The sequence below is a fragment of the Bubalus kerabau genome, chromosome 1, assembly GCF_029407905.1.
Source record: "Bubalus kerabau isolate K-KA32 ecotype Philippines breed swamp buffalo chromosome 1, PCC_UOA_SB_1v2, whole genome shotgun sequence".
NCBI lineage: Eukaryota > Metazoa > Chordata > Mammalia > Artiodactyla > Bovidae > Bubalus > Bubalus kerabau.
The window spans coordinates 277836773-277863194 of NC_073624.1; the positions used below are offsets into that span (position 1 = coordinate 277836773).

The 26422-nt window shown below is 41.6% G+C and overlaps 1 protein-coding gene across 8 annotated transcripts in view; it reads left to right on the forward strand.

The window, feature by feature from the left end:
* The window catches only part of FER (FER tyrosine kinase), a 464961-nt gene that overhangs the window by 375941 nt on the left and 62598 nt on the right, over window positions 1-26422 (forward strand). The window contains exon 18 of one of the 8 annotated variants that reach the window (XM_055565853.1): window positions 5215-6437. The exons of the other annotated variants lie outside the window; for them this stretch is intronic. Coding sequence (XP_055421828.1) covers window positions 5215-5290 — 76 coding nt within the window. The 3' untranslated portion in view covers window positions 5291-6437. Of the gene's footprint in view, window positions 1-5214; window positions 6438-26422 lie in introns of those variants that run through there. 8 annotated transcript variants of the gene reach the window in all.

Here is a 26422-nt window from a genome sequence, read left to right on the forward strand (position 1 = left end):
GCTGTTTGACTGTGGATTTTCATATTTACTTTTTTCAAGGCTTTATTTATTTAGAAGAAAAATATTAAAACAGGAAAAAAAAAGGTTTTATGTGATAGCTGTTAGTTTTCATTACAAAAGAAAGAAACGAGCTTTTCCTTCATTATGTTTCATAGCTCTCTGTTCTAGAGCTGAATTGAAGCCATTCCAATCTTAATATCCATTATATGGGTATTGCTTAAAAAGGACCGTCCCTGCAGCAGGGCCCGGCGCGCGTTCCTCATGTCCGTCCCGCGCCGTCAGCCCGGCCGGGGGAGCAGACAGGCAGCTTTCCTATCCGACGTCTCAGATACGCTGCTTCCCCTCCACAGCGTGAAACCTGCACATTTTCGCAGAGATCTGTGCCCATTTCATTCATCTGCCTGTCTTTCCCGATCCATCTGCCTGTCCAACTGTCTTCCAGTGCCAGAAAACATGGTCGTGCTCTAGAATCCCCTAGATTTTGAAAAGAGATAAGAATAGATTTCTGTCGCTGCTGAACCGAAAGCCAACCCGGCGGCACTGGAACGCGTTGCATCTCCCGGAATCCTTGTTCACAGTTGCAGGATTAATCCTGGGGCGGGGGCGGGGCCTTTTATTGTCTTTGCTGGACGGAAAAGTGGTTTGCTCTTGCCTGCTGGAGCTCGGTCTGATCTAGCTTCTTCTGCCTGTGTACCTGTGACTTAGACGTACCAGTACCAGAAGTCCTCAACTGCAGGAGGAAAGAGAACTCCCCCCCTCCCGCCCCCTCAAAAAAGTGTACTTTACATCCTTTTCTCACGAAACAGGAAATTTCAGGAAGCTTTCTTTTAAAGACTTCTAATGTAATTTTTATTTAGCTAGTTATTTTTAGCCGTTCTGGGTCTTCATTGTTGGAGAGGAAAAGCGCGGGCCCCTTTTCCAGCTGCTGAGAGCGAGTGCTGCTCTAGATGTGGTGTGCAGGCTTCCCACTGCAGTGCCTTCTCTAGCTGGAGAGCGCAGGCCCTCGGTAACTGTGGTCCCAGGCTCGAGAGCACTGGCTCAGTAAGTGTGGTGCGGGGGTTTAGTTGCTTCAAGGCATGTGGGATCTTCCTGGACCAGGGATTGAACGCCTGTCTCCTGCATTGACTTCCCCAGGGGGCTTCCCTGGTAGCTCAGCTGGTGAAGAATCTGCCTGCAATGCAGGAGATTCTGGTTGGATTCCTGAGTCTGGAAGATCCGCTGGAGAAGGGATAGGCTACCCTCTCCAGTATTCTTGGGCTTCCCTAGAAAAGGGAAAGCCTACCCATTCCAGTATTCTTGGGTTCCCTGGTATCTCAGATGGTAAAGAATCCGCCTGCAATGCAGGAGACCTGGGTTTGATCCCTGGGTTAGGATGAACCCCTGAAGAAGCGAAAGGCTCTACCCACTCCAGTATACTGGCTTGGAGAGTTCTATGGACAGAGGAGCCTGGCAGGCTACAGTCCATGGGGTCGCAAAGAGTCGGACACAACTGAGCGACTTTCACTTCACTCCTGCATTGGCAGGTGGATTCTTTACCACTGAGCCACCAGGGAAGTCCCAGGAAACTTCTTCTATTACAAGATGAGAGAGTTTGAGAACCACTGCTTTCAAACAGTATCTGTCGAAGGAAATCTCTTTTTACTTATTGGGGCATCAGAAGTTCACTTAAATTTTTTATTTTGAAGCTCTTCTCTTGGAATTACTCAGTTCTTCATCCAAAGTTGTTTAAATATGGTTGCTTTAAACTTAGGCACATGCACAGCAAACTGTGACTGTCTTGAGGGGTGAAACTGGGCCTCATTCATGTTAAGGCCTTACTCCCAACAGGAGCACTGTGCCTGGCACGTAGGACAGCTGAGTACTGTGTGTGTTAAAGAATCTAATGTAGCTTATTAGCTAAGAATCTTAAATTTTTTGCACCACAAAATATATTCAATTTTTTAAAATACTATTTTATAATGATAAAAAAGTAAATTTCCCTCATAGTATACTCAAAATGTTATCTATGCAAATTATTTAATATGCAAGAGAAAAGCCATGGGAAATAAATAATGGGTAAAGCGAGACATCCGCTTAGAAAAGGATATAGTCAGAGTTGTAAGAATGGCGCGTCTAAGGCAGTGTTGCCCTTGCGTGCTCTCAGTGCCTGTGGTGGTGATGCTTCGTGCTGAAGGACAGTCTTCAAATGAAAGGCTGTGCACACAGGCATTTAGAGGCAGTGCTGAGTACTCACCTCCCTCTCACCGCTTTCATGCTCCTCCCTCGTGGGACAAGGCCTTGAGATGGGATAGATTCCATAAGCCATGCCTTTCGTAACTTAGCGTGAATACAGATGGTGACCATGGCTCACCCAGGACTAAGTTCAATATCACTAATTTCTTTTAAGGTTCCCAATAACAGTCAAGTATTAATTTTTTCATTTGCCACTTTGAAATTGTACAACACTGTGCTTAACATTGCTCAGTCATGTCCAACTCTTTACGACCCCATGGACTGTAGCCCACCAGACTCCTGTGTCCATTGGATTCTCCAGGCAAGAATACTGGGGTGGGTGGCCATGCCCTCCACTAGGGGATGTTCCCAACCCCGGGATGAGACCCAGGGCTCCTGCATTGCAGGCAGATCCTTTAGCAGCTGAGCCACCAGGGAAGCCCACAGAAATAAGCTAAGCTTTGTGAAAGTGATTTTCTGTGACTGGTCTAACCTTCCTCGTTTTATATATGCTGATATCCAGACCTCATTGCCTGTAAAAGTGTCTGTAGTACTGTGCACAGGATTGTAACTTGAAATTTGGGGGAATAATAAAAGCATTAGACAGGCATGTATGAATCCTCACTCTGGAACCATTTGTTTAGGCCAGATCGTACTCTAGGCTTTCTGGGTCATCTCCACCCCAGCTGCTCAGCTCTGTTGTCAGAGCACAAAAGCAGCTACGGAAAATACGTAGACAAAACGGTGTGACAGTTTCAGTAAAACTTTGGCTTGTGGATGAAACATTTAACAAGGGCTTCGTCACTCTTCCCAGCCTTTCTGTTTGTTCCCTTGGAGACCAGGCTCAAACCCTCCTCCCCCGTCAGCTTCTCCTGCTTCTCTTCGTCCCTGGCGGCCATTCTGTGTGCTGTTGTCTTCCGAAAGGAGCGTCTTGCCTCTCCAGCGACATTGTTAGCTGTTTGGTTGTTCCCTTCCTTCCTTCTTGACTCCTTCCCTTCTTGCCATCCTTTCTCCTTCTGCCGCCTCAGTTCTTAATAGATGAGCCAGTAGATATTTGTTGTGAAAAGTGAGTTTAACTCAGAGCTATCATTATAAAAGATACCGCAGAAGTAATTATTTTATTTTAATGTCTCAGGCCCTAATAACCACTCGGTGCTTGTTTGTTGCTAATGAAGATCTTACATTTTTCTCTAACAGATTCAATAAATTATGCTCTTAACATATAAGACTAGGGAGACCAATTAGTCAAAATATTGGAAAGGCCCAAAACTGCTGGGGCCTCCCTGGTGGGTGAGATGGTAAAGAATCCACCTGCAATGCAGGAGACCCGGGTTCAATCCCTGGGTTGGGAAGATCCCCCGCAGAAGGGAATAGCAACCCACTCCAGTATTCTTGCCTGGGAAATTCCACGGACAGAGGAGCCAGGCAGGCTATAGTCTGTGGGGTCTCGAAGAGTCAGACACGACTGAGCGAGTAACACTTTCACTTTCGTACTGTAGTAGATACGGAAAAAATGAAAAAGACGATGTATGATTTATTGACAGGAGTCAATGATCTCATTCCCAAATTGAATACAGATGTTTTCCAAATAATACTATCATGATACTAACTAACCTGGGCAGTCATGAGTGGAAAACGGCTTACACACGCATAGCAGAATAAGCGGCACAGCATCTCCACATCTTGTAGCTCAGCCAGTAAAGAATCCGCCTGCAGTGGGGAAGACCTGGGTTTGACCCCTGGGTTGGGAAGATCCCCAGGAGAAGGGAAAGGCTGCCCACTCCAGTATTCTGGCCTGGAGAATTCCAGAGACTATATAGTCCATGGGGTCGCAAAGAGTCGGACACAACTGAGCGACTTTCACTTCACTATCTCTACAACTTGGAGTTTTGTGAGATTCACTTATAATAATGGTTTTCTTATCTTCAGGTTTTTCACCCTAAGATTATGAAAACACTCCAAGTTATTTTTAGACCCCTCAATAAGTAAGGCTTGTTAGTACTCCACCAGACAGATTGTACAGGGGCTTTTGCCAAGAAAGACTCCACTGTTCTTTTGGAACGATTAGTATTTTCAGCTTCTGCTGACTTCTTGCACTTTGTGATATTTTTATTAGGTTTTGTAGTTAGAGGCTTTTTCTTTATACCTCAAAATGCTAAGACTATACCATGTAAAATATGACTATCAATTCTTCTCCTTTTCTTTCTTCTCCTCCTCCCTTTTCCAAGCCCTGTTGGTGTACTCTGCACACATCATACTCTGCTGGTTCTGTTGGGGATTCTCAAATGAGTAAGAAACTCTCTTAGAAGGAGTTTTTCACATTAAAGAACACAAAAGACATACATACACAACCAGACAATGACATGGAAAATGATGAGCTACAAAAGTCAGATAAGGACTCTGAATTGGGGAAATGTGACTTTCGTTCGGTCAGATGATTGAGCAGGAGAGAATGTGTGCGGGCCCTGTGTGTTACTGGTCTCAGACTGATGGTACTGATGTCCCGAAGAGGGTCACCACACTCCCAAAAATGCTTGACCTACACTTAGAGAGATGGAAACCCATGAAATACGGGTTTTTACCCAGTTTTCTTTGCTGATAGATGTTGACAAACAGTGTAATACTGCCGACTATAGATATCGGCTATAATGGAACTGTACTTTTAGCTTTGGTAGAAGCATTGACTGCTCCTGTTTCTTCATTGCTGTAAAAGTCACTCAGTCGTGTCCAACCCTTTGCAACCCCATAGACTTTACAGTCCATGGAATTCTCCAGGCCAGAATACTGGAGTGGGTAGCCTTTCCCTTCTCCAGGAGATCTCCCAACCCAGGGATCGAACCCAGGTCTCCCTCCCTGCAGGCAGATTCTTTACCAGCTGAGCCACCAGGGGAGCCCCATTCCTTTGTAGGTTTTCTCTTTTCCATTTGCAAGGAGAATGCTCTGTCAGATGATCAGAAACAAAACAACAGTGTCAACAACAAATGACTTTATTTCTGTTTGCAGGTACAATTTGACAATTCATTTGGGTAAAATGGGAAGACATCACTCTTCCAGTTCTATGGCATATCCGATGAATTAAATAAAATCTGGACCAAGTTACTTGTTTAAAATGTTGCAGCTCTGCCTTATTCTGAGAAACAAACGGATATCCACGCTCTCCTTGTGCTGGTGTCCTTGACTGTAGGCTGCCACCGCGTTTCCTGATGGTTATTTCTGATGCAGCCGGTCTTCATTCACACAGAACATTTGCACTGCATTTTGTCTTTGGGATGTCACTCTGTAAGAAAGACAAACATATAGTTTGAGTGAAGATAAATGGCATTTTAAGCATAATATCATGTTCCACATCTTCCTCTTCTATGAATGAAAATTATCTAGCAGTTTAGAGGAAGAGCTTAGTGAAGTAAATAATGAAAAAGTACATCTATATGTGGTCGTGCATTTAAAAATGTCATAACAGAAGATGAATGGAATGTTCAGGTTTATGATAAAAGATTTAGCTACCTTTTGCCAGTGTATGTCAGAACTCTTGGATGAGAACCTACTGTGAGACAGTTTGTCCAGGCGTTTAGGTTTCCATTTCATCTGCCATCTGGGATTTTACTTTTATTTTAAGGAGCTTTGTTGACAGTAGTGATTCTTTCTCAGGTGTAATGTGTTACCTCCATTATGCTTATCATGTTACAAGTACAGAGAAGTTTTTTGCTCCAGGATAACTTCCTAGAATGGTAAAGGTCATCCATTAAATGCTAAGCTCGTTTCTCTGTACACAGATGAGATCACTGTATGAAATTCTGCATGCTTTTAGTGTATACCTTATAATGCCACAAGTTCATGCCAAGCAATGAATATCATATGGATATTGTTACATACTCAGGTAGGGGTAACTTTACGTTGATCATTTTGTGAATTTAAAATGTCAGTAATGGTAAACCATATGAAGATGGGGTTCCCGGGCATAGGACGCCTGAATTCTTGTGGTAATTAGCTACGAATTTTTCTGATGTTCTTCCTCAGTAGTGAAATGTAATGATAGTTCTTCCCCCCGGTCGTTTAGCAGGGGACTTTGCATCAAGTCGTAGTCACCAAATGTTTATTGACTGAATGATAATGTGATCATGTAAATAAAAGTTATTTATAGATAGTAAACTATACAAATAGGTGACATTATTATTTTTATTATATAGCATCAGACCTAGAAGCTATTTTGTTGAAAAAAAAATAAAGTATTATGTACTCCTTGTGGAGTATATATACCCAGGTATACCTGACATAGTTCTTAAACCTATGAGAAATATCTTTTAAATATTTTCTCATTTTCTTTGCTTAATAACATTGCATTCACATTTACTTTTTAAATTAAAAGCTGAGTAATCTTTTTATAGCATATGTAAAAATTGAAGTTTTAAAACGTGGGTCAGTGAATGCTAGGCAGAAGAAGGTTAATTTGCATTTTTATCATTGCTTCTTTTAGCTGCATAATATTTTAATTTTCCAGTCATCTCAGACTATCTCAGTCAGTATCTCTTTAAGTCTATGAATTACTCTTATGAGCTTATGTTAGCAGTGATACTGGCCAGAAACATTTCAAAGGAACAGAAAACTAGGTGCTTGGCGGTTTCCTTTATCCTTGTTACAATAACCAGTTTGAAAGCTTTGAGAAACAAAATGCAGGGGGAAATTATTAGCAGTATTTTTCCACTCAGTGGCTTGTACAAAGACCAGTAATTCATACCTAGTGTGAGCGCTCTGTGCTCTGGTGAAATGGAAGACGTTTTTCATTAGAAGCCTGTGTAAATTCCGAGAAATCACTGTGCTGGATTCTCCTCCCTTCCTCTGTATTTGGAAAGGCATCATTTGTCCTGAGAAGTATAACACCTGTCAGCTGTAAGATTCAGTCTGTCCTTTCTTACAGACATTTTTGTTAGTAGTTTTTCTTTACTACCTTCCTTGATGGACAGCAGCCTTCAACTGACATCTCAAAACTGTGACTCTGATCCAATTACTTAACCTCTTGTGAGAGAAAAGCACTTAATAGAAAGAAAATATAAGACAAGAAATGTGAGTTTTCCTTTTAAGACAAGTTGACTACCACTCACTAGGGAAGGTCTTAAAGCAATTTGTTTTTCTTTTAGTAAACTTACTGTTCTCAAGATCCTGATAATTCAGGAGATAAATATTTAGAATTATTGACTATACTTCACCCTTATAAACATTAGAACCATATATATAATACAGTGGATTCAAATGATTTGTGAACCACTGTTTGGATAAATATATAACCATAAAGTAACAGTCACTGTGAAAATAGGGATTTAAACATAAGTTTATATAAATTATTTTATGGAAGAACTTTACCAAGTTTTTCTTAGAGGTGAATTATATTCAAAGATTGTAAAAAATCTGCAATTAAGTTCATTATCTCCTCCTACCACAGACATATCTTTTAAATAGCATTAACACACCCTGCTCCAAACTTGCATATAGTCTGTAAAATTGGGGTAATCATAGTACTTAAAAGATTTTAGTGAAACTTGTGTTTAGCACAGTGCCTGGAATATTCTAATCACTCCATCAATGTGAGTTAGTGTTAGTAGTCACAGTATTAGTTTTGAAATGTTACAGTAGCAGACCGGAAGAACTGTATTTTGCTTTTACCTCTTGATGTGCTACTTCTAAAAATCTAATATTCCCATTTGTTTTGTATTATAAATCATCTCTTAGGAGGCTTTGTCACTTAAGAGGTAGGAGTTTTAGGGAGCGGCACCCACACATTGTCCTTAATATGCTTGTTCCTAAACTGGAAATTCTTTTTAGGCAGCATCTACAGGACTCCTTGTTCTTCTGGCTTGCCGGAAAAGACGAGACAGTGAGGGCCCAGGCTGCTACCTCCCTGGGGGCTCATTCATTGCTTAGTGCTCAGAGACTCATATCTGCAGCTGTTGTTTTTATCCTGATGCAGCCAGTAATTTACTCAGTTCCAGAAACCATACTTTCAGTCTGAGAGACTCCCTGACCTTTATTGAATTCTCTATGGACAACTACAGTTACGTGCCTGGAAATAATTGCTGTTGTTACCTTTAAAACACAGAAAAATACCTCTAAACATTCACCGTGTGGCCTCGGATAGCTAATTAAGTCCAGAGCGGACTTGCTGTCCCCCTGCCTTGCATCCAGCTGTCTGGTCGTCTGGCCCCACTCCATGTGCGCTCTGAGGTCAGAGCCATGCAGGTCCCCACTGGGTAGATCTTGAGCAGGTCTAGCCTCTGTTCCTCCCGGAAGCGCTGGGCAGCAGCAGCGGTGCTCCCTGGCTTTCATCCTCTGTTTCTTACCTTATTCCTCACATGTGGAGCCACCACACAGAAGCTGCTTGGAAAAAGAGGTTGAGATCTTAATTTCAGCAGTATACCCATCAAAACCCAAGCATGGTCCAGGAAAATTTTCTAAGTCAACATAATTGGATAATTTTCATTTTCAATAAAAAGATTGATTAATGAATAGGAATTTATTGCCTATTCACAGCTACGAACTTACAGCGACTAGAGCAAACCTCCTCGGGCCTAATCTCTACTTTCTTTCATTTTGCAGACACTTATTGGACTATTCATTTTGTGCAAAGCATTGTATTAGGTACCAGCTGTATAACTCCTTTTTATAATCAGGTAGGGATGGCAGTAAAAAGGTAAACACTTAATTAGGTGTTCACTAGTTGTGACAGAAGCTGTGATGGAAGCAAATGGGAGCAATGATGAGAATAAATTGTAAGAAGTGGGATGGGAAAATCCTCTCACGTGGGAAATCGGGAAAGACTACTGAGAATTCTTCACTCTGGTGAAAACCGAAGGAGGTAGCAGTGTGAAGACTTGGGGAACCGGCTCCCAGGCTCTGTCTTGGAAGGTCACTAGGGGGTCCACCAGCCAGCAGAAAAGACTGCAGTAGCCTCTAACCCTTGCACATACTTCCAATACATAGAAACCTGTTAACAGGCAAAATTCCAAGATTATTTTTTACCATGTTTTAAATATTTGTTGGCATGTATTATATGCGGTTCCATCTAATCTTGATTTATCTTTCAATATAGTCACTTTGGGGAAATAAGGCTCTGTCATACATCTGTATTGAATACCAGTACAAAATTTAATTTTAAGATTATCTGCCTTTGGGGATTATCTCTGCTACTATTTTATTACAATACATTTTGAAAAGTTGTGTATATATTGTGTGTTCATTGTACCTAAAATAATAATAAATTATTAATACAAAAAGTATTAATATTAATCCATACAAAGTATGCTGTTAAAAATGAAACCTAGTCTTTGTCTGTAAAGATTGCTGTTTTAAGAAAGATATTCCCAATTAACTATATTGGAAGTCATAAAAAGTGAAAATATCCTTCATGTTTTTATGTTCAAAGTTAATTTTTACATTTCACTAGGGACCCAGAATCAGCAAGTACTTTCAGAAGTAGGCCCCTGAAATCAATACATATATTCTCTAACAATTATTATTTCATAATAGTATTAAAATGCTAATTTCAGTTCTTGATAATTTTTTTCTCCTCCTCTCGTTTTCAAGATTTGCTCTTTACCTATAGTATGCAGAAACTATTAAATGTCATGTTAGTCATTCATTATTCATTGAATAAATAAGTCTCTACTGTGTACAAGGAGCTGTGCTACATGCCAAAGGAACAGCTGGGTACTGAAATAATTCATGCATGATACCAATGTATTGGGGTTACTTCCTTGAGTACACTGAATATATATACTCACATTAGGTAACTGCAAAACAAGCAGATTGTTCATGCATTGACTGTTGCCATAAATTTTTAATCACTTTATCACTTATATGTCACTATGTTATGAAGGGTCATTGCCAGCAGGAAGAAATAACAGTTCTTATGCATACCAGGCATTTTATCTCTCTTTTTTTTCTGTACTGCTTCATCCATGTTTGGTTTTAGCTTTTGCCAGTTTTACTGAAAGCTGTAAATCAGAAATTACATAAGCTTCTGATTTGGCATTTAAATTGATGTTTAAAATATAAAAGTGGGCTTGCCAGCTGCAGGTAGCAGTGTTGAAGGTGAAGTTTGTTCTAGCATGGACACAGGACATATATTTCCTCAGCCCCTCCTTCTTTACCCAGTTATTGAGCACACACATCCTTGTCATACCTTTTTTGAAATATACAAGTTTTTTCATGAGAGAAATAAAAACTATTTCTTAATTATGAAGTAGCATATTTTCAGTTCCTAGATCCTCAAGGTACATTTTTTTTACATGTAATTATGAACTTTGCCATGTCTATGACATTGTAAATATCTGTGACCACTTTGAGTGGTCAGTTTTGTGGGCATAAAATAATGGTCTTCATATGAATAAAGCATTCACAGAAAGCACTTTTAGTATCAGCAGGTGCTTTTGGACTGTTGTCTTTGGCCTAGTTGATCATTTGATGATGTTTCTGGTTCATGTTTGGGGGGTTCCTAAGCAGGGAGGTGCACTCAGGGTGGTGGGCCATCACCTGGGTGTCGCTGCTGAACAGTGCGCACTTCATCCTGTGTGGGGTCCGCAGTGGAGCAGCGCAGAGTGGTGACCGCAGGGATCGTGACGCCCACGCTGCACGCAGCAGTGCCCGAGCCGAATCAGGCATACGGGCCTGAAGTATGTGGGTAACGAACTGTTAAAATAATAAATTCACATATTGTGCAAGTAAAATGGGTTGCAATTTTTATCTTCATAGCTGGAACATGCATTTAATGTGCTTCATATTAAAATTGAGTGTTTTGGTTTGGAAACTATATATAAAATGACTCTAAAGTATATATAGAAAGATAAATATGCAAAATTAATGAAGAAAGCATTGTAAAAGCAAAAAGGATGAAGAAGTTTCCCAGTTGTATGTTAAAATATTTTATAAACCTATAATAATTAAAACAGTAAGTGTGGATGTAAGTATATATAAAATATTGGTGAAAATAGAATATAATGTCAAGAATTAGACTATAGTATAAACTATAGAGATTTAGAGTACAATAAAAGAGATATTGTAAATTAGTAGAAAAACATTTATTTGAATCAATGGTCCTGGACCAATTAGCTAACCATCAGTGATAAGGCTATGATGACAGCAGAGGATTAAGGTTAAATACTTAAACTTTATTTTATTACAAAATCAGCTCCAGATGGAGAATCTGAACACTCTGCTAAGGTTAAATAATTATAATTGGAAATACAGAAAATTTGTAACTTAAAAATTTAATGCTCCAAATATGTACCTTAACATTCTCATTCAGTTCAGTTCAGTTCAGTCACTCAGTCGTGTCCGACTCTTTGCGACTCCATGAATCGCAGCACACCAGGCCTCCCTGTCCATCACCAATTCCCAAAGTTCACTCAAACTCACGTCCATCGAGTCGGTAATGCCATCCAGCCATCTCATCCTCTGTCGTCCCCCTTCTCCTCCTGCCCCCAATCCCTCCCAGCATCAGAGTCTTTTCCAATGAGTCAACTCTTTGCATGAGGTGGCCAAAGTATTGGAGTTTCAGCTTTAGCATCATTCCTTCCAAAGAACACCCAGGACTGATGTCCTTCAGAATGGACTGGTTGGATCTCCTTGCAATCCAAGGGACTCTCAAGAGTCTTCTCCAACACCACAGTTCAAAAGCATCAATTCTTCAGCTCTCAGCTTTCTTCACAGTCCAACTCTCACATCCATACATGCATATCCATACGTGCATAACTATATATACTAACTTGTTTATTTTTTGATTGTTCTATTTAATGCTAAAAAAGGATATATTAAATTTCTGTATTATTTAGTAATTTTATCAAGACCTCCTTGAATTTCAAGACTCTCTGCCCTTCATTCCTCTGTTATGTACTTCCACATAGCAATCAACCAATCACTGTTACATGGAAACCTGGAAGACAAGATTTGAAATAGGTGTGGTAAACTAAATCTGAATATTACATAATGTATAAAGAGATCTTAAAAAGTAATAAAGAAGCAAATAGAAAACTGAGGAGAGGGCATGAACAGGCAGTTAATTTAGAATATGAACAAGTTCATTAATTTCTAATAAATATTTGAAAATGAAATGTAAATTTAAAACAATGAAATACCATTTCTGCTATCGAATTGGTAACGATTTTTTAAATCTTTCATTCCTATTGTAAATTAGTAGAGAAAAACACATCCTCATAAGGAAGAGGTATACATTTGTGCAAGTTCTTTAGATTCAAATTATTAAAATGTAGTAAACATCTGTAAAAATGCATACCCTTTGACACAGCTTTTCATTTCTTAAGAATTTACCTCAAAGAAGTAATCAAAGAAGACATTTAAAAAGTTTTGAAACTATAATGTTTTGGGTTGGCTATCATGTCATTGCATGTAACAGCAAATTTTAGGAAACATTCTAAATCTCAACATAAATGAGACCCTTCTTTTACTACTAAGATACAGTCACAATACTAAATAAAGTATGATTTAATTTTATAAAAATAAATTTTTATTTCCGTATTTTTGCATATCCTTGCCTGGAAAATTCCATGGACAGAGGAGCCTAGCAGGCTACAATCCTTGGGGTCACAGAGAGTCAGAAATGACTGAGGATTCATGCCAACACACCCACATTTACATACAAGTACTTTAGGACGTGTAGCAGTGTATTAATAATTGTGGATAGCCTTTCTTTTTTACGCTTTATCTCTGCTTTCAAAGTGACTGAGTGGACATACTTTACAGTAAAAGAAAAAAAGTCATCTTCATATTTTAAAGATGATAAAGAAGATGACTAAAGACTTTATACCTTAGTAAATAACACAGTTAAAATATATTTGCTCATTTAAAAATTTTATATTTAATATGAACATATATTGGGTGATCTTTGTTATTTTTTCTCACATTTTGTTGCTTAAGAGAGATCAGTTTTCTCCTGAGAAGGCTTTCTTATACTCCTTCCTCTCTTTACTGAACTATCCTAGCACTTATCAAAGATGACAACCTGTATTCCTCTGTTAACTTATCTGTTTCTTCTATTAAGCATGTCCAATAAATACGTAATATCAACCACTGTGTTATTTAAAGGGCTTCCCTCATAGCTCAGTTGGTAAAGAATCTGCCTGCAATGCAGGAGAACCCAGTTCGATTCCTGGGTAGGGAAGATCCCCTGGAGAAGGGAAAGGCTACCCACTCCAGTGTTCTGGCCTGGAGAATTCCATGGACTATACAGTCCATGGGGTCGCAAAGAGTCAGACACGACTGAGCGACTTAAAAAAAAATGTTATTTAAAATATTCTAGTAGCAACACTAAAAATGTAAAAAGAAAAAGGTGCTTTCAGTAGTATAGCTTACTAACTTCTCATATTAAAACATTTCATTTTAACATGTAATTACTATGAAACTTGTCATTGAGTTCTTTTGCATTCTTCTGCTGTGCAGAGTTTCAGAATCCCATGTGTATTTATGGTGAAAGCGCATCTCCGTTTGGACTGTTGCAGATGTCACATGTGGCTAGCGGCCGCCTTACTGACCAGCATAGCATTAGATTGTTCATTAGACTGTCAGGCTCTCCGAGGACCAAGTGTCTCTCTTATTATTGTATCTCCAGTGCCAAATAACTGTCTAGAACTTAGAAAGCACTTTTAATATTTGAACTAGCTTCTGCAGAGTTTTTGGGGGGTGTTTTTGTTTGTTTGTTTGTTTGTTTTTGCTATTCCTGCCTCTGTCGTGGGGCTTCCCTGGTGGCTCAGACTGTAAAGAGTCTGCCGGCAATGCAGGAGACCCCAGGTTTGATCCCTGGGTTGGGAAGATCCCCTGGAGCTCTGTCGTGCTTTTCGCTTACATGCCCATCTCCTGCATCTAAGTGTGTGCTCCTCAAGACAGCAACCATGTTTTATTCAGCATTACATGCCTGACATAGTAGATGTTCCATATATGGTTATCAGAAGGAAATTGGAGAAGTGAGAACACTAATTTTTTATTTCAAAGAACTTTTTTTTCCTGGTAATTCACTCTCTTGAAATATATGTTAAATCTCACAAGGTCAGATAGAATTACATAGCACTTAGCACTGAAAGTAAAGTGGAGGACGTTCAGTCGTGTCCAACTCTGCGGCCGCATGGACTGCAGCCTGCCAGGCTCCTCTGTCCATGGGATTCTCCAGGCTGCTGTTGTACTGTGTTGTTACCAGTGCATTGCCATTCCCTTCTCCAGGGGATCTTCCTGAGCCAGGGATTGAACCCAGGTCTCCTGCATTTCAGGGGAATTCTCTACCATCTGAGCCACCAGGGAAGCACAAGCACTTAGCACTAGAAACTGAACAACCTCAACTGTTTATTTGCTGGGTCTTTAGATGATTAAGCCACCAAAACGGCTGATTGCTGATTTTCTTTTTTAAGATCCCTATCGGTTAGAGCTTCAGTAACCTTCCTTGATATAACTCTGTCCTGTTTTTGACTAACTGCCTTATAGCTATATATACTAACTGTGTTATAGCTGCAGGGTGCTGGCCTGTCAATCCTGATACTCTCTTGCAGTAACATAAGACTTCCTCCTGTGACCCTAAGTGGAGATGGACAGCAGTTGCTCAGATTAACCACATAGTGAGCTTTCACGCTAGTAATATTACTTATTGTATTTTCCTTCAGCTTTTTCCCAGTTATCAAACACTGATTTTTAGAAGTTTACATCATAGAATTGTTAAGGCATATTTTTCTAATAGAAGAGATGAGATTATAATGTGTTTATTGGGTCTGTGAGAGGTCGTTCCCCTCATAAATAACATCACAGTGACACTAGTGAATACTTTCACTTTGTCAGTAATAATAACTGAGCAGCCATCAAACGCCAGTGTGGTGTTAGTTGCTAAGTGCAAGGAAAAAATTTAAATTTTTTTTCTGACATGCTCTTAGCTAATGGTTTTATTTTAGGTAGGAGCCTGGGAATCATTGTGGAGCCATGTCAGCATCAACATACAATAATCAATTGCTATTATAATTATCACTAATATTGTTATTAAGTTTTCTTTGAAGAATCAACAAAACATGCTGTTGTCAATATTCAGAAACAAATGCTGTTTATCTTTAGAAACTTAAAAAGTACCAATAACCTAAAGATAAAACCAAAATATGCAACTGGTTTTAAGCCAGATGGCACATTTGGAATATGGACTTTGACCTCTCAGTCTGTCCTCATAGGAAAGATGCAACAAGCTAAGGAAATTCCTGAAAGGACAACTAAAATAAGTACTATGCAGATAAACTGCTACCTCGGGAAGGCATTCATTTGTTCATTCATTTAGTCTATTGAGTGCTTTATTATGTCTCAGGCACCATTCTAGGAGCTTGGGAAGTGTCAGAGAACCAAACAAATATGCCCACCTTCCAGTGCTTCCAGTGAAGTTCATACTTTAATCTTAACCATAACAGGCTCTGCTATAAGGCCACATTGAGAGAAGAGTAAAGCTGGAAAGAGGGTGGCCCGGGAAAGGAGGTCGCCTCTTACAGTGTCCCAAGACAGAAGGCATCAGGCCAAACTCCAAAACCTGTGTCTGAGGACCCTAGCGCCCTGAAGTCCAGTTCAGGTTGAAATTGGTACCCGAGAGCCCTGTGGGTCTCTGAGGAGCACCAGGCTGTGGAGAATCCAGTGCAAGTGGGGAGGTGGAGAGGGGCCAGGCTGTCCTTCCTGGAAAAGAGCACTCATGGCTCAGAGGCAAACCCAGAGGGCAGCTCCTGGTGTGGGGGGTGGACTGCCGGGGCCCGAGCCGCAGCTGGCGGAAGTCAGATTGATGCCAGGCTCCTCTGAGTAGCTAGCGGAAATGAAAACACAAACAGGTGGAACCTGACTGCGTGACCGGGAGAGCAGAGTGGAGGCCTGTGTGTGGGGAAGCTTGCTGCTGCCGCCAGAGTGTGTTTGCTCCTATGTGGTTTCTAAATGATGGTTATCCACCATGTATGAGTCATTGCAGATGTTTACGATATATGAGTTGGAAATCATTCATACTGGAAATTTCAGTTTTATTAAAAAGAAAAGATCAGTGTGTTTTGAGGGGAAGGGTTACCCAGATCAGATCAGATCACTTGCTCAGTTGTGTCCGACTCTTTGCGACCCCATGAATCGCAACACGCCAGGCCTCCCTGTCCATCACCAACTTCCGGAGTTCACTCAGACTCAAGTCCATCGAGTCAGTGATGCCATCCAGCCATCTCATCCTCTATCGTCCCCTTCTCCTCTTGCCCCCAATCCCTCCCAGCATCAGAGTCTTTTCCAACAAGTCAACTCTTGGCATGAGGTGGCCAAAGTACTGGAGTTTCAGCTTCAGCATCATTCCTTCCAAAGAAATCCCAGGGCTGATCTCCTTCAGAATGGACTGGTTGGATCTCCTTGCAGTCCAAGGGACTCTCAAGAGTCTTCTCCAACACCACAGTTCAAAAGCATCAATTCTTCAGCGCTCAGCCTTCTTCACAGTCCAACTCTCACATCCATACATGACCACTGGAAAAACCATAGCCTTGACTAGACAGACCTTTGTTGGCAAAGTAACGTCTCTGCTTTTCAATATGCTATCTAGGTTGGTCATAACTTTCCTTCCAAGGAGTAAGCGTCTTTTAATTTCATGGCTTCAGTCACCATCTGCAGTGATTTTGGAGCCCCCCAAAATAAAGTCACCCACTGTTTCCACTGTTTCCCCATCTATTTTCCATGAAGTGATGGGACCGGATGCCATGATCTTCATTTTCTGAATGTTGAGCTTTAAGCCAACTTTTTCACTCTCCACTTTCACTTTCATCAAGAGGCTTTTGAGTTCCTCTTCACTTTCTGCCATAAGGGTGGTGTCATCTGCGTATCTGAGGTTATTGATATTTGTCCCAGCAATCTTGATTCCAGCTTGTGTTTCTTCCAGTCCAGCGTTTCTCATGATGTACTCTGCATATAAGTTAAATAAACAGGGTGACAATATACAGCCTTGCCGAACTCCTTTTCCTATTTGGAACCAGTCTGTTGTTCCATGTCCAGTTCTAACTCTTGCTTCCTGACCTGCATACAGATTTCTCAAGAGGCAGATCAGGTAGTCTGGTATTCCCATCTCTTTCAGAATTTCCCACAGTTTATTGTGATCCACACAGTCAAAGGCTTTGGCATAGTCAGTAAAGCAGAAATAAATGTTTTTCTGGAACATTCTTGCTTTTTCCATGATCCAGCGGATGTTGGCAATTTGATCTCTGGTTCCTCTTCGTTTTCTAAAACCAGCTTGAACATCAGGAAGTTCACGGTTCACATATTGCTGAAGCCTGGCTTGGAGAATTTTGAGCATTACTTTACTAACGTGTGAGATGAGTGCAATTGTGTGGTAGTTTGAGCATTCTTTGGCATTGCCTTTCTTTGGGATTGGAATGAAAACTGACCTTTTCCAGTCCTGTGGCCAGTGCTGAATTTTCCAAATTTGCTGGCATATTGAGTGCAGCACTTTCACAGCATCATCTTTCAGGATTTGAAATAGCTCAACTGGAATTCCATCACCTCCACTAGCTTTGTTTGTAGTGATGCTTTCTAAGGCCCACTTGACTTCACATTCCAGGATGTCTGGCTCTAGGTGAGTGATCACACCATCGTGATTGTCTGGGTCATGAAGATCTTTTTTTGTATAGTTCTTCTGTGTATTCTTGCCACCTCTTCTTAATATCTTCTGCTTCTGTTAGGTCCATACCATTTCTGTCCTTTATTGAGCCCATCTTTGCATGAAATGTTCTCTTGGTATCTCTAATTTTCTTGAAGAGATCCCTAGTCTTTCCCATTCTGTTGTTGTCCTCTATTTCTTTGCATTGATCGCTAAAGAAGGCTTTCTTATCTCTTCTTGCTATTCTTTGGAACTCTGCATTCAGATGCTTATATCTTTCCTTTTCTCCTTTGCTTTTTGCTTCTCTTCTTTTCACAGCTATTTGTAAGGCCTCCCCAGACAGCCATTTTTGCTTTTTTGCATTCTTTTCCATGGGGATGGTCTTGATCTGTGTCTCCTGTACAATGTCACGAACCTCATTCCATAGTTCATCAGGCACTCTATCTATCAGATCTAGGCCCTTAAATCTATTTCTCACTTCCACTGTATAAACATAAGGGGTTTGATTTAGGTTATACCTGAATGGTCTAGTGGTTTTCCCTACTTTCTTCAATTTAAGTCTGAATTTGGTAATAAGGAGTTCATGATCTGAGCCACAGTCAGCTCCTGGTCTTGTTTTTGCTGACTGTAGAGAGCTTCTCCATCTTTGGCTGCAAAGAATATAATCAATCTGATTTCGGTGTTGACCATCTGGTGATGTCCATGTGTAGAGTCTTCTTTTGTATTGGTGGAAGAGGGTGTTTGCTAACCCTTAATTAATAATGATAGCTAAAAGATTAGACTAAGACATCAGAAATACTTTTTCCCTTCCTAAGTTGTTATGGTAAATAAATAACTTTTCTATTTTTAAGGAAGTGTATTAGCTTGTGAGTATCTCATTTCTCTCATTTGGAAAATAAATGTTTCCTGTAGTTGTCTTCTTGGGAAATTGAAACATGATTTCAAATGGCTAACCTGTCATGCAGAAGAATTCGGATATTGTAATTATAGATGGAATGTTTGAGGGGCTTTTAGCAGGGAAATAAGATGAAATTTATTGGGGACACTGAACTACAGTATCTGGTTCATCATACGTTTATAGGTAGGACACAACCGAAGTATTCTCCAGAATTACCCACAGCCTACTCTCTCCAACCCTGACTCACGCCCATCTGTTTGTAAATGGGCTGATCCCTCCCCTTTGGGCCTTCACTGTCCCCTGGACTTTTGCTGACACCTTGCTGCTTCTGATGACTTCTGCCACTGCAAGCTGGAGTTCTAATAACCAACACTCCAAAGTAGAGAAGAAAGCAAAGAGACTACAGTAAAGCTCTCCTTCACAGCCGTGCTTTCTTTCGCTTGGCCTGGGCCATCCCACATTTACTTATGAAGCATGTTGATACAAGACTGGGTATGAGCTAGCTCAAGAAGCATAGGGATGAAAAATGCATACATATATTAGAAGGGTGTTTTCACTGGCTGTCTCTCGGCTCTGTATTTTCTGTTGTTGTAAATTTTTGTTTGATTGCTCTGGGTCTTCCCTGTTGGTGAGGGCTTTCTGCAGTTGCAGCGAGCGGGTGCTGCTCTTCACGGCAGCGCACCGGCTTCTCGCTGCGGTGGTTCTCTTGTTGCGGAGCACAGGCTGCAGGCACGTGGGCTTTAGGAGCCACAGTACGCGGGCTCAGTAGTTGTGGAGCCTGGGCGTGGCTGCTCCGCAGCCTGTGGAATCCTCCTGGGCCAAGGGTCGAACCCATGTTCCCTGCATTGGCAGGCGGCTTCTTATCCACTCTCCCACGAGGGAAGACCTGTCTGTGTTTTTGAAGTGTCCTCAAGTATGAATGGGCTTCCGAGGTGGCTCAGTGTTAAAGAATCGGCCTGCCAGTTCAGGAGATGGAGGAGTCCTGAGTTCGATCCCTAGGTCAGGAAGATCTCCTGGAGGAGTGTATGGCAACCCACTCCAGTATTCTTGCCTGGAGAATCCCATGGACAGAGGAGCCTGGCGGGCTACAGTCCATGGGGTCACAGAGAGTCAGACACGACTTAGCGACTGAGCATGCAAGTGTGAATAGCACGTGCATACCACATACAAAATAACTTTGAAATGTTTCTCATAGTTATTCTCTAAGTCATACTCTTTTGAAAGACAATCTTGAGAGTAATGATAGCAATTACATTTATTTAGATTGTTATAGCTTCCAAATTACTCTCATAAACAGTCTCATTTGATCCTCTTAGAAACCAAGGGAGGTAATTATCACCATTTTATAGGTGAAAGAACAGAGGTTTAATGAGAACTTGTATGCTTTCAGAGCTTCCATCTAGGATTCCTAACCTTCACATCCATCCTTTTATCCCTGCATTGCAAAATCTGTTTACATCGATAAATTTAATAAATCAAAAGAATGTTTTATTAAAACTGGATAATAGTTCAAACTCATGAGTCTCCAGTCTGAGTGTTAACTTACTTTTATTGTGTTTGTATAAAGCAAACAGCCTCTCAACTCTGATTATTACTAAGGCAACCTGTAGTATTTTTATGGTCATACAAGTAATTTTGATGTTGTCTATATGAAGTGAAGAAGCCTCATCCTCACATACCAGTCAGGTAATACAGGCTTTGCAATTTATCTGTACAATCTCATGCTGTAGCTTAAAATTTCCAAAGTCTGTTGGTTTCCTTGAGAGGAAGTATTTTTGAATTGTGTCTTAATTGAAATGGTTTTTCTGGGCTCCAAAATCACTGCAGATGGTGATTGCAGCCATAAAATTAAAAGACGCTTACTCCTTGGAAGAAAAGTTATGACCAACCTAGACTGCATATTAAAAAGCAGAGACATTTGTCAACAAAGGTCCGTCTAGTCAAGGCTATGGTCTTTCCAGTGGTCATGTATGGATGTGAGAGTTGGACTATAAAGAAAGCTGAGTGCCGAAGAATTGATGCTTTTGAGTTGTGGTATTGGAGAAGACTCTTGAGAGTCCCTTGGACTGCAAGGAGATCCAAGCAGTCCATCCTAAAATAGATCAGTCCTGGGTGTTCATTGGAAGGATTGATGGTGAAGCTCCAATACTTTGGCCACCTGATGTGAAGAGCTGACTCATTTGAAAAGACCCTGATGCTGGGAAAGATTGAGGGCAGGAGGAGAAAGGGACAACAGAGGATGAGATGGTTAGATGGCATCACTGACTCAGTGGACATGGGTTTGGGTGGACTCTGGGAGTTGGTAATGGACAGGGAGGCCTGGCGTGCTGCAGTCCGTGGGGTCACAAAGAGTTGGACACGACTGATTGACTGAACTGAACTGAAACAGTAGCTTTTATAAACTACCTGGTCTGTTCAGTTGGCTCTGTGAGAGAGGGGGGCATAGAGAAGGAAGCCTCCAACCTAGAGCCAGTCCTGAGGGCTTCAGAGCTCTGCTCACGGCTTCCAGGGGAGGAGAGTGGGGGGTGGCATCAGAGGCCCCGGCTCTCCTTGACAGTGGCCAGTCAGGGGTTGCCCGCCCCACACCGTCGCTGACCCCTGAGGGTGAGCCAAGCCTGGGTAGTTCTGCCGTGCTTGTACCTGGCCGGCTCTCACGCCGGGCCTCTGTTTCTCTGCTCAAGTGTCTCTGGAGCCTCTGTGAAGTCGTTAACCTTGGTCTGACCTATAGGAATTCGGGGAAATAGAAGAGGAGGGTAAGGCTAGCTTCCAGCGATAGGGAACAGAGCTGTGGGGGAACCCAAGACAGTGTTCCATCTCATCAGTCTCTAAATGCATCTCGACGAAAATCCATCTCGTTAGTCACACACTGATCTAACAAGCCTTTCACCCAGAGGTACCATAAACAGAAGTGCTAACCCCTGATGGCAAGGAGCCATAGACAGGGATAGGAAAATCAGAGGTGGTAAGAGGCTGAGCTTGGTGAAAGGTGCTCTTTATAGCGCCCTAGTGGCTTCAGCCCTGTGAGCAAAGAAGCAAATAAGGACACCAAAACCAATTTTCGATTCCACTCCAGTCTTTAGGGCCTAAGGTTTCCGTCAGGCCCAATCCTCCACTTCTCCTCGGGAACTCGGCCCCCACCTGTGTAACTTGGGGTGGACGTCCTGCCCTCCTGCAATGTCATCCTGAAGACATCGCAGGCCTTCCGCCCAGCCCAACCCCGGGCCAAGGCACTGATGTCCTCTCCTGGTCCCTGCAGTCCACCTCAGGCCAGGAGGTTCCCTTTCACACTGAAACCGGAGGGACTTCTGCCTTGAGAGTGTAGGAGAGGATGTCACGTGTAGGGCTGGGGCAAAGGATATTCAGGAAAAAGAGGGTGGGGAAAAGAGCACCTGCTCTTGGTTTAAGGAAAGAGGGAAATACTTTGTCTCCCTAAATTGCCCATGGGATACTTGCAGGTCCTCAGGAGGTTTCATCACTCATACTATTCATTATGAGTTTTCTTGCATGTTTCCTGTAGTGGGCATTTCTTGTAGAGACAGTAAATGGAAGAGAGATTCTGTGAGACCATGTTAACTAAAAGCCTTACTAGACTTAGCTACTGTCTCCAGAACTTCCGTTTATCTTGTTTGAAGCAGTGCCGCTACCTCAAAAATTCCTCGTTTCTCCAATTCCTCCCAGTCTTTTAGGATACACTTAGTTCTCCCTGAGTTTCCATCTGATATTTCACAGATCGGGGGCTGTGAAGTCACTTCCCATCTCTGAACAGTTAGGAGACTATTCTGGTTGTCTCAGCAAGCAATGAGGGCATGTCCTATGACACGTAGTGTGATTGCCAAGGGAGGGTTGAATTCAAGAGTTTTTTCCAGATGTAGAATAATGATAAATTATTGATGTGTAGAGTGAAGGAAAGGGAAGTGTCAAAGAAGATTTCGAGTATGTGTTTCTAATGTAAGTAGGGGGCCCATGGCAATCCATCAACCAAGACTGGGGGGAGAGTGGTCAAGACTGATGTTTTTTGAGATTGAAATATCTGTAGTCATCCAGGAAGAGGAATCTTGAAGAGTTCTGCGGAAGTAGTGGAGTGGGAAATATGAAACTGGGATGCTGGCATCAGCCTCAACTAATGCCGCTATGTGATCATTAAAGCCACGAAAGAGAGTACGAATCATACAATCACACAGAGCCGTGAAGGAGAATAAGATAGCCCAAGGGGAGAGAAGAGAGACAGGTCTGGGCCAGAGCCACGTTTGAGCATAGGAAGAGGAGCCATTGAAAGACTCCAAAAGAGTACAAGGGGCCCGGATGGGTCAAGGAGGGTATAGATGGGCCTTGGGTCTTTTCTGTAATAATCAGAGCTTCCTCATCTCCCACAGCCACCTTCCTGAATCTCTGTCTTGCTGCCAACAATGCCAAAGATTCCCTCTCCCACCCTGTACCCAAAAGGACAGGGCTGCTGTCTTCTCATAACTTAGGGAACCTAGTAAAGGGCAGGAAAATTGTTCCTATTGAACAACCAAACGTTCCTATTGAATACTCCTTTACCAAGGGAGCATTTTTAAGGAAACAAAGTTTGACCATCCCTTCAGATGTCAGAAGTGTTTTTTTTTTCTTTTTTCCCCATTTCTTCCCAGTAAGATTTAGAGGTTTTCTGGTTAAATCAATATAAAAATTGCCCTGGTAACATATGCCCTGGGTATGAAAGCAAGCCCTCCTCCCTTCATTTTTTTCTGGCTAGGATGTGTAGATATGGGAACACACATTTTGCTGACATGTTCTGAAGCTTGGTATTTTGATAAATGAACCCGGGAACAAGAATTGATGGAAAACTTCTCACTTTTACAGTGGCGAGGTAAGTATCAGTTAGAAGGATGGGCAGCCAGGTAGCTGACAGGGTCTACACAGAGCTAGATGGATCGCAATAAAAGCATGAATCACAGAGAGAACACTGCCATCCGTTACCAAGCTGACTTTCGAGTATGTTATTGAATTGTAGCAGAAATAAAGGACAAAACTTTTTTCTCTGACTCCCCGAAAAAGCTCAAATTGCAAATACCTTTAGTGCCTAGTAAGCAAAGCAGTGCTGCCTTATGCAATGAGAAGTATTGCTGTAGACAGTGAAAGCGCATAGGTTTTCTTTTTTTTTTTGCTGTTAGCAGATTAAGACTATTTTTATCCTGTGAACACAAAAACTGTATTCATGTTACATAAAAAAGGAAGGCATTATTTTAGTGGCTTTTAATAGTGATTCATATAAACCCTTAAATAGAAAACAAATGGGTTAAAGTAGAGCAGAATTATACCTATAAGAAAATTACATTTCCCTTTCCACTATATTGGATAATTACACAGACACAAATGAAGAAATAGTGCAAAACATATCCTTTCTGAAGCAATATTAAAGGCTTCTTGAACTGGCAGCTTACCACACATTAATCATAAGGTTGTTTCATTTCATGCTCATATTGGCCAAATTTTTCACATAAATCCCGTGGGAAAGAATTTGGCTGTCATTTGTAAGATGCATATCATCAGTGGTATTGGGGCACAGAAAAATTGAAAAACAGTGTTATGAACTAGAAAATACATCTTTTTAAAAATTATCATCAGAAAGCTATTGATGATTTTTTTTGAGAGAGCAGGGGAGAAAAATGACTAAATGCTAAACCCACTGAAATTATTTTGGTGTTTGATGCTGCCCCTTATGAAAGTTTCATACCTCAAATGCGTTTTCCTTTAACACCCCTGTTAATGTTAGAAAAAGATTAAAGCCTTCTGTCTTTTAACTGGAAACATTAAGAATACATAGAAAGCGCCTTTCATCATCTGAGTCATCTGATCCTAGGGATGGACGGAGGGAAGGAGTGTTACGTGGTGGAGATAGACCTTCTTATCATTTATCCAGGTGGAGAACTTGAGAGCACAGTGTTCTCGTAGCTCATTTCTGCTTCAGCTCACGTCAGAATCCGCTGGCCCTGTGCTCCGTGACAGCTCCTCCTCTTCCACGTCTCGAGCACGTTACGTTTAGCGACCTGGGGAAGTCTGCAGGAGCTGGCAGCTGCCTCCCTGTGGTCCCTGTAACGGCCTGCACCGAAGTCTAGACCGCACAGAGGCCTCACTGGGCCAGCAGCCCAGGGGGCACAGGGGCCTCACCTGTCTTGTGTTCCCAGCATGTGAGTTCTCCGTGGCACTGGAGAGGACCTATTTCATGAGTATTAAAAAGAAAAGAGAATTTCTCATATTTTGAAAGTATAAATTAAACTTCCTTTCTCCATTTTCACACAAGCCATGTTGATGATATCCTGTTTCATCATGAGTATCTGAAGTATTTATTAGAAATAAGAAAAATTCACAGAAGTTTCAGGTCATAACATAATTGCAGATAAAGATAATATTTTTTTCCTCTGCATTGGACTTGATAGAAGCTTCACTAAGGCGGAAAGCCATCAGAGGTCCTGCAGAGCAAATATCAGCCATACTCCAGTCATCACAAAGGACAGGAAAGTTTTACCTCCTGTATCAGTTAGGGCAAGCTAGGTTATGCTGCAGTAACAAACAGCATGAGACTCTTAGGAACTTAAAGCAGCTGAATGTATTTCTCACTGCAGTCCATCACGGATCAGAAAAGGAGCTCTGCTCACAGTCGTCACCCAGAGACAGAGCCTACTGGTTCTACCGTCGCAGGGGCAGGGAACTTGTGAAGTCGTGGACTGACTGGCTCTTCAAGTTGTTCCTAGATGTAGCAGTCTTCACTTCTCATGGGTACTGACTACATCAAGTCACAGGGCAGTGCGTGAGCTCCACGTGGTGGGCGTGTATAACCCTCCTGCTGGGAGGACGCTGTGTATTCGTCGTGCACGGTAGCACAGCGAGCGCACTGGCGGTTCTGCCTGCTGTGCCAGTGGAGTGTAGGCGCCTGAAAAGTTTGCTTGGTTTATTGTGGTTTTAAAAGCCACCGGCTTAGGAGTCTAGACACACATCAAGTGGACGAGGCCTTGGACTTCATGGAATGCTCGCTCCAGTATGGCTACCAGAGCATGGATTCCAAGGTTTTTTTTGGTCCTAATTTGTTAGCACCAGTGAAATTTTCATGAAAAGTATCTCTTTGACCATGGATTTCACATAGTAGCTTTAGGCCGAGGGAATAAAAGCAGTAACAAGCGTCTCTGACAGGAGACTGAAAATAGAAGGAGGGCACAAGAGGCTACTCTAGGAACCTGTTTCCTTTCTGTTAGGGACTTAATGGGCTTTTTCACTAGGAACAGCTTTTTACCTGCGTTTTTGAAAACGTTAAATGCGTTGTCAGTGAACCACAGTAGAGCATTTGAAAATTCAGTTCCACTTCGTTTGCTCGACTTGTAATAATCTGACCCCAACTCCCTTCTCAGTCGTTTTAATTATTTAGATTATATGCATGGCAAGTGTGGGTGTCTTGTTTAATGGTGAGTCACTGAGCAGGTGTGGGAATTAGACAAACAAGGAGGCTTCAGTCCGGGACATTTTCATAAAAGAGGTAGATCTTTAGGGACTACAAAGTGGTTTGGAATTTTTAAATGACAAGAACTATACTTAAGGGAAATAAAAAGAATGGCATGGCTTCGTGAAGCATTTATTAAACAAGTGCTATAGTACAGACTGTGCAAGGTGTCGGGGATCCAAAGAAGAGTGAGAAATGATCTTCCCTTGAAAGGCAT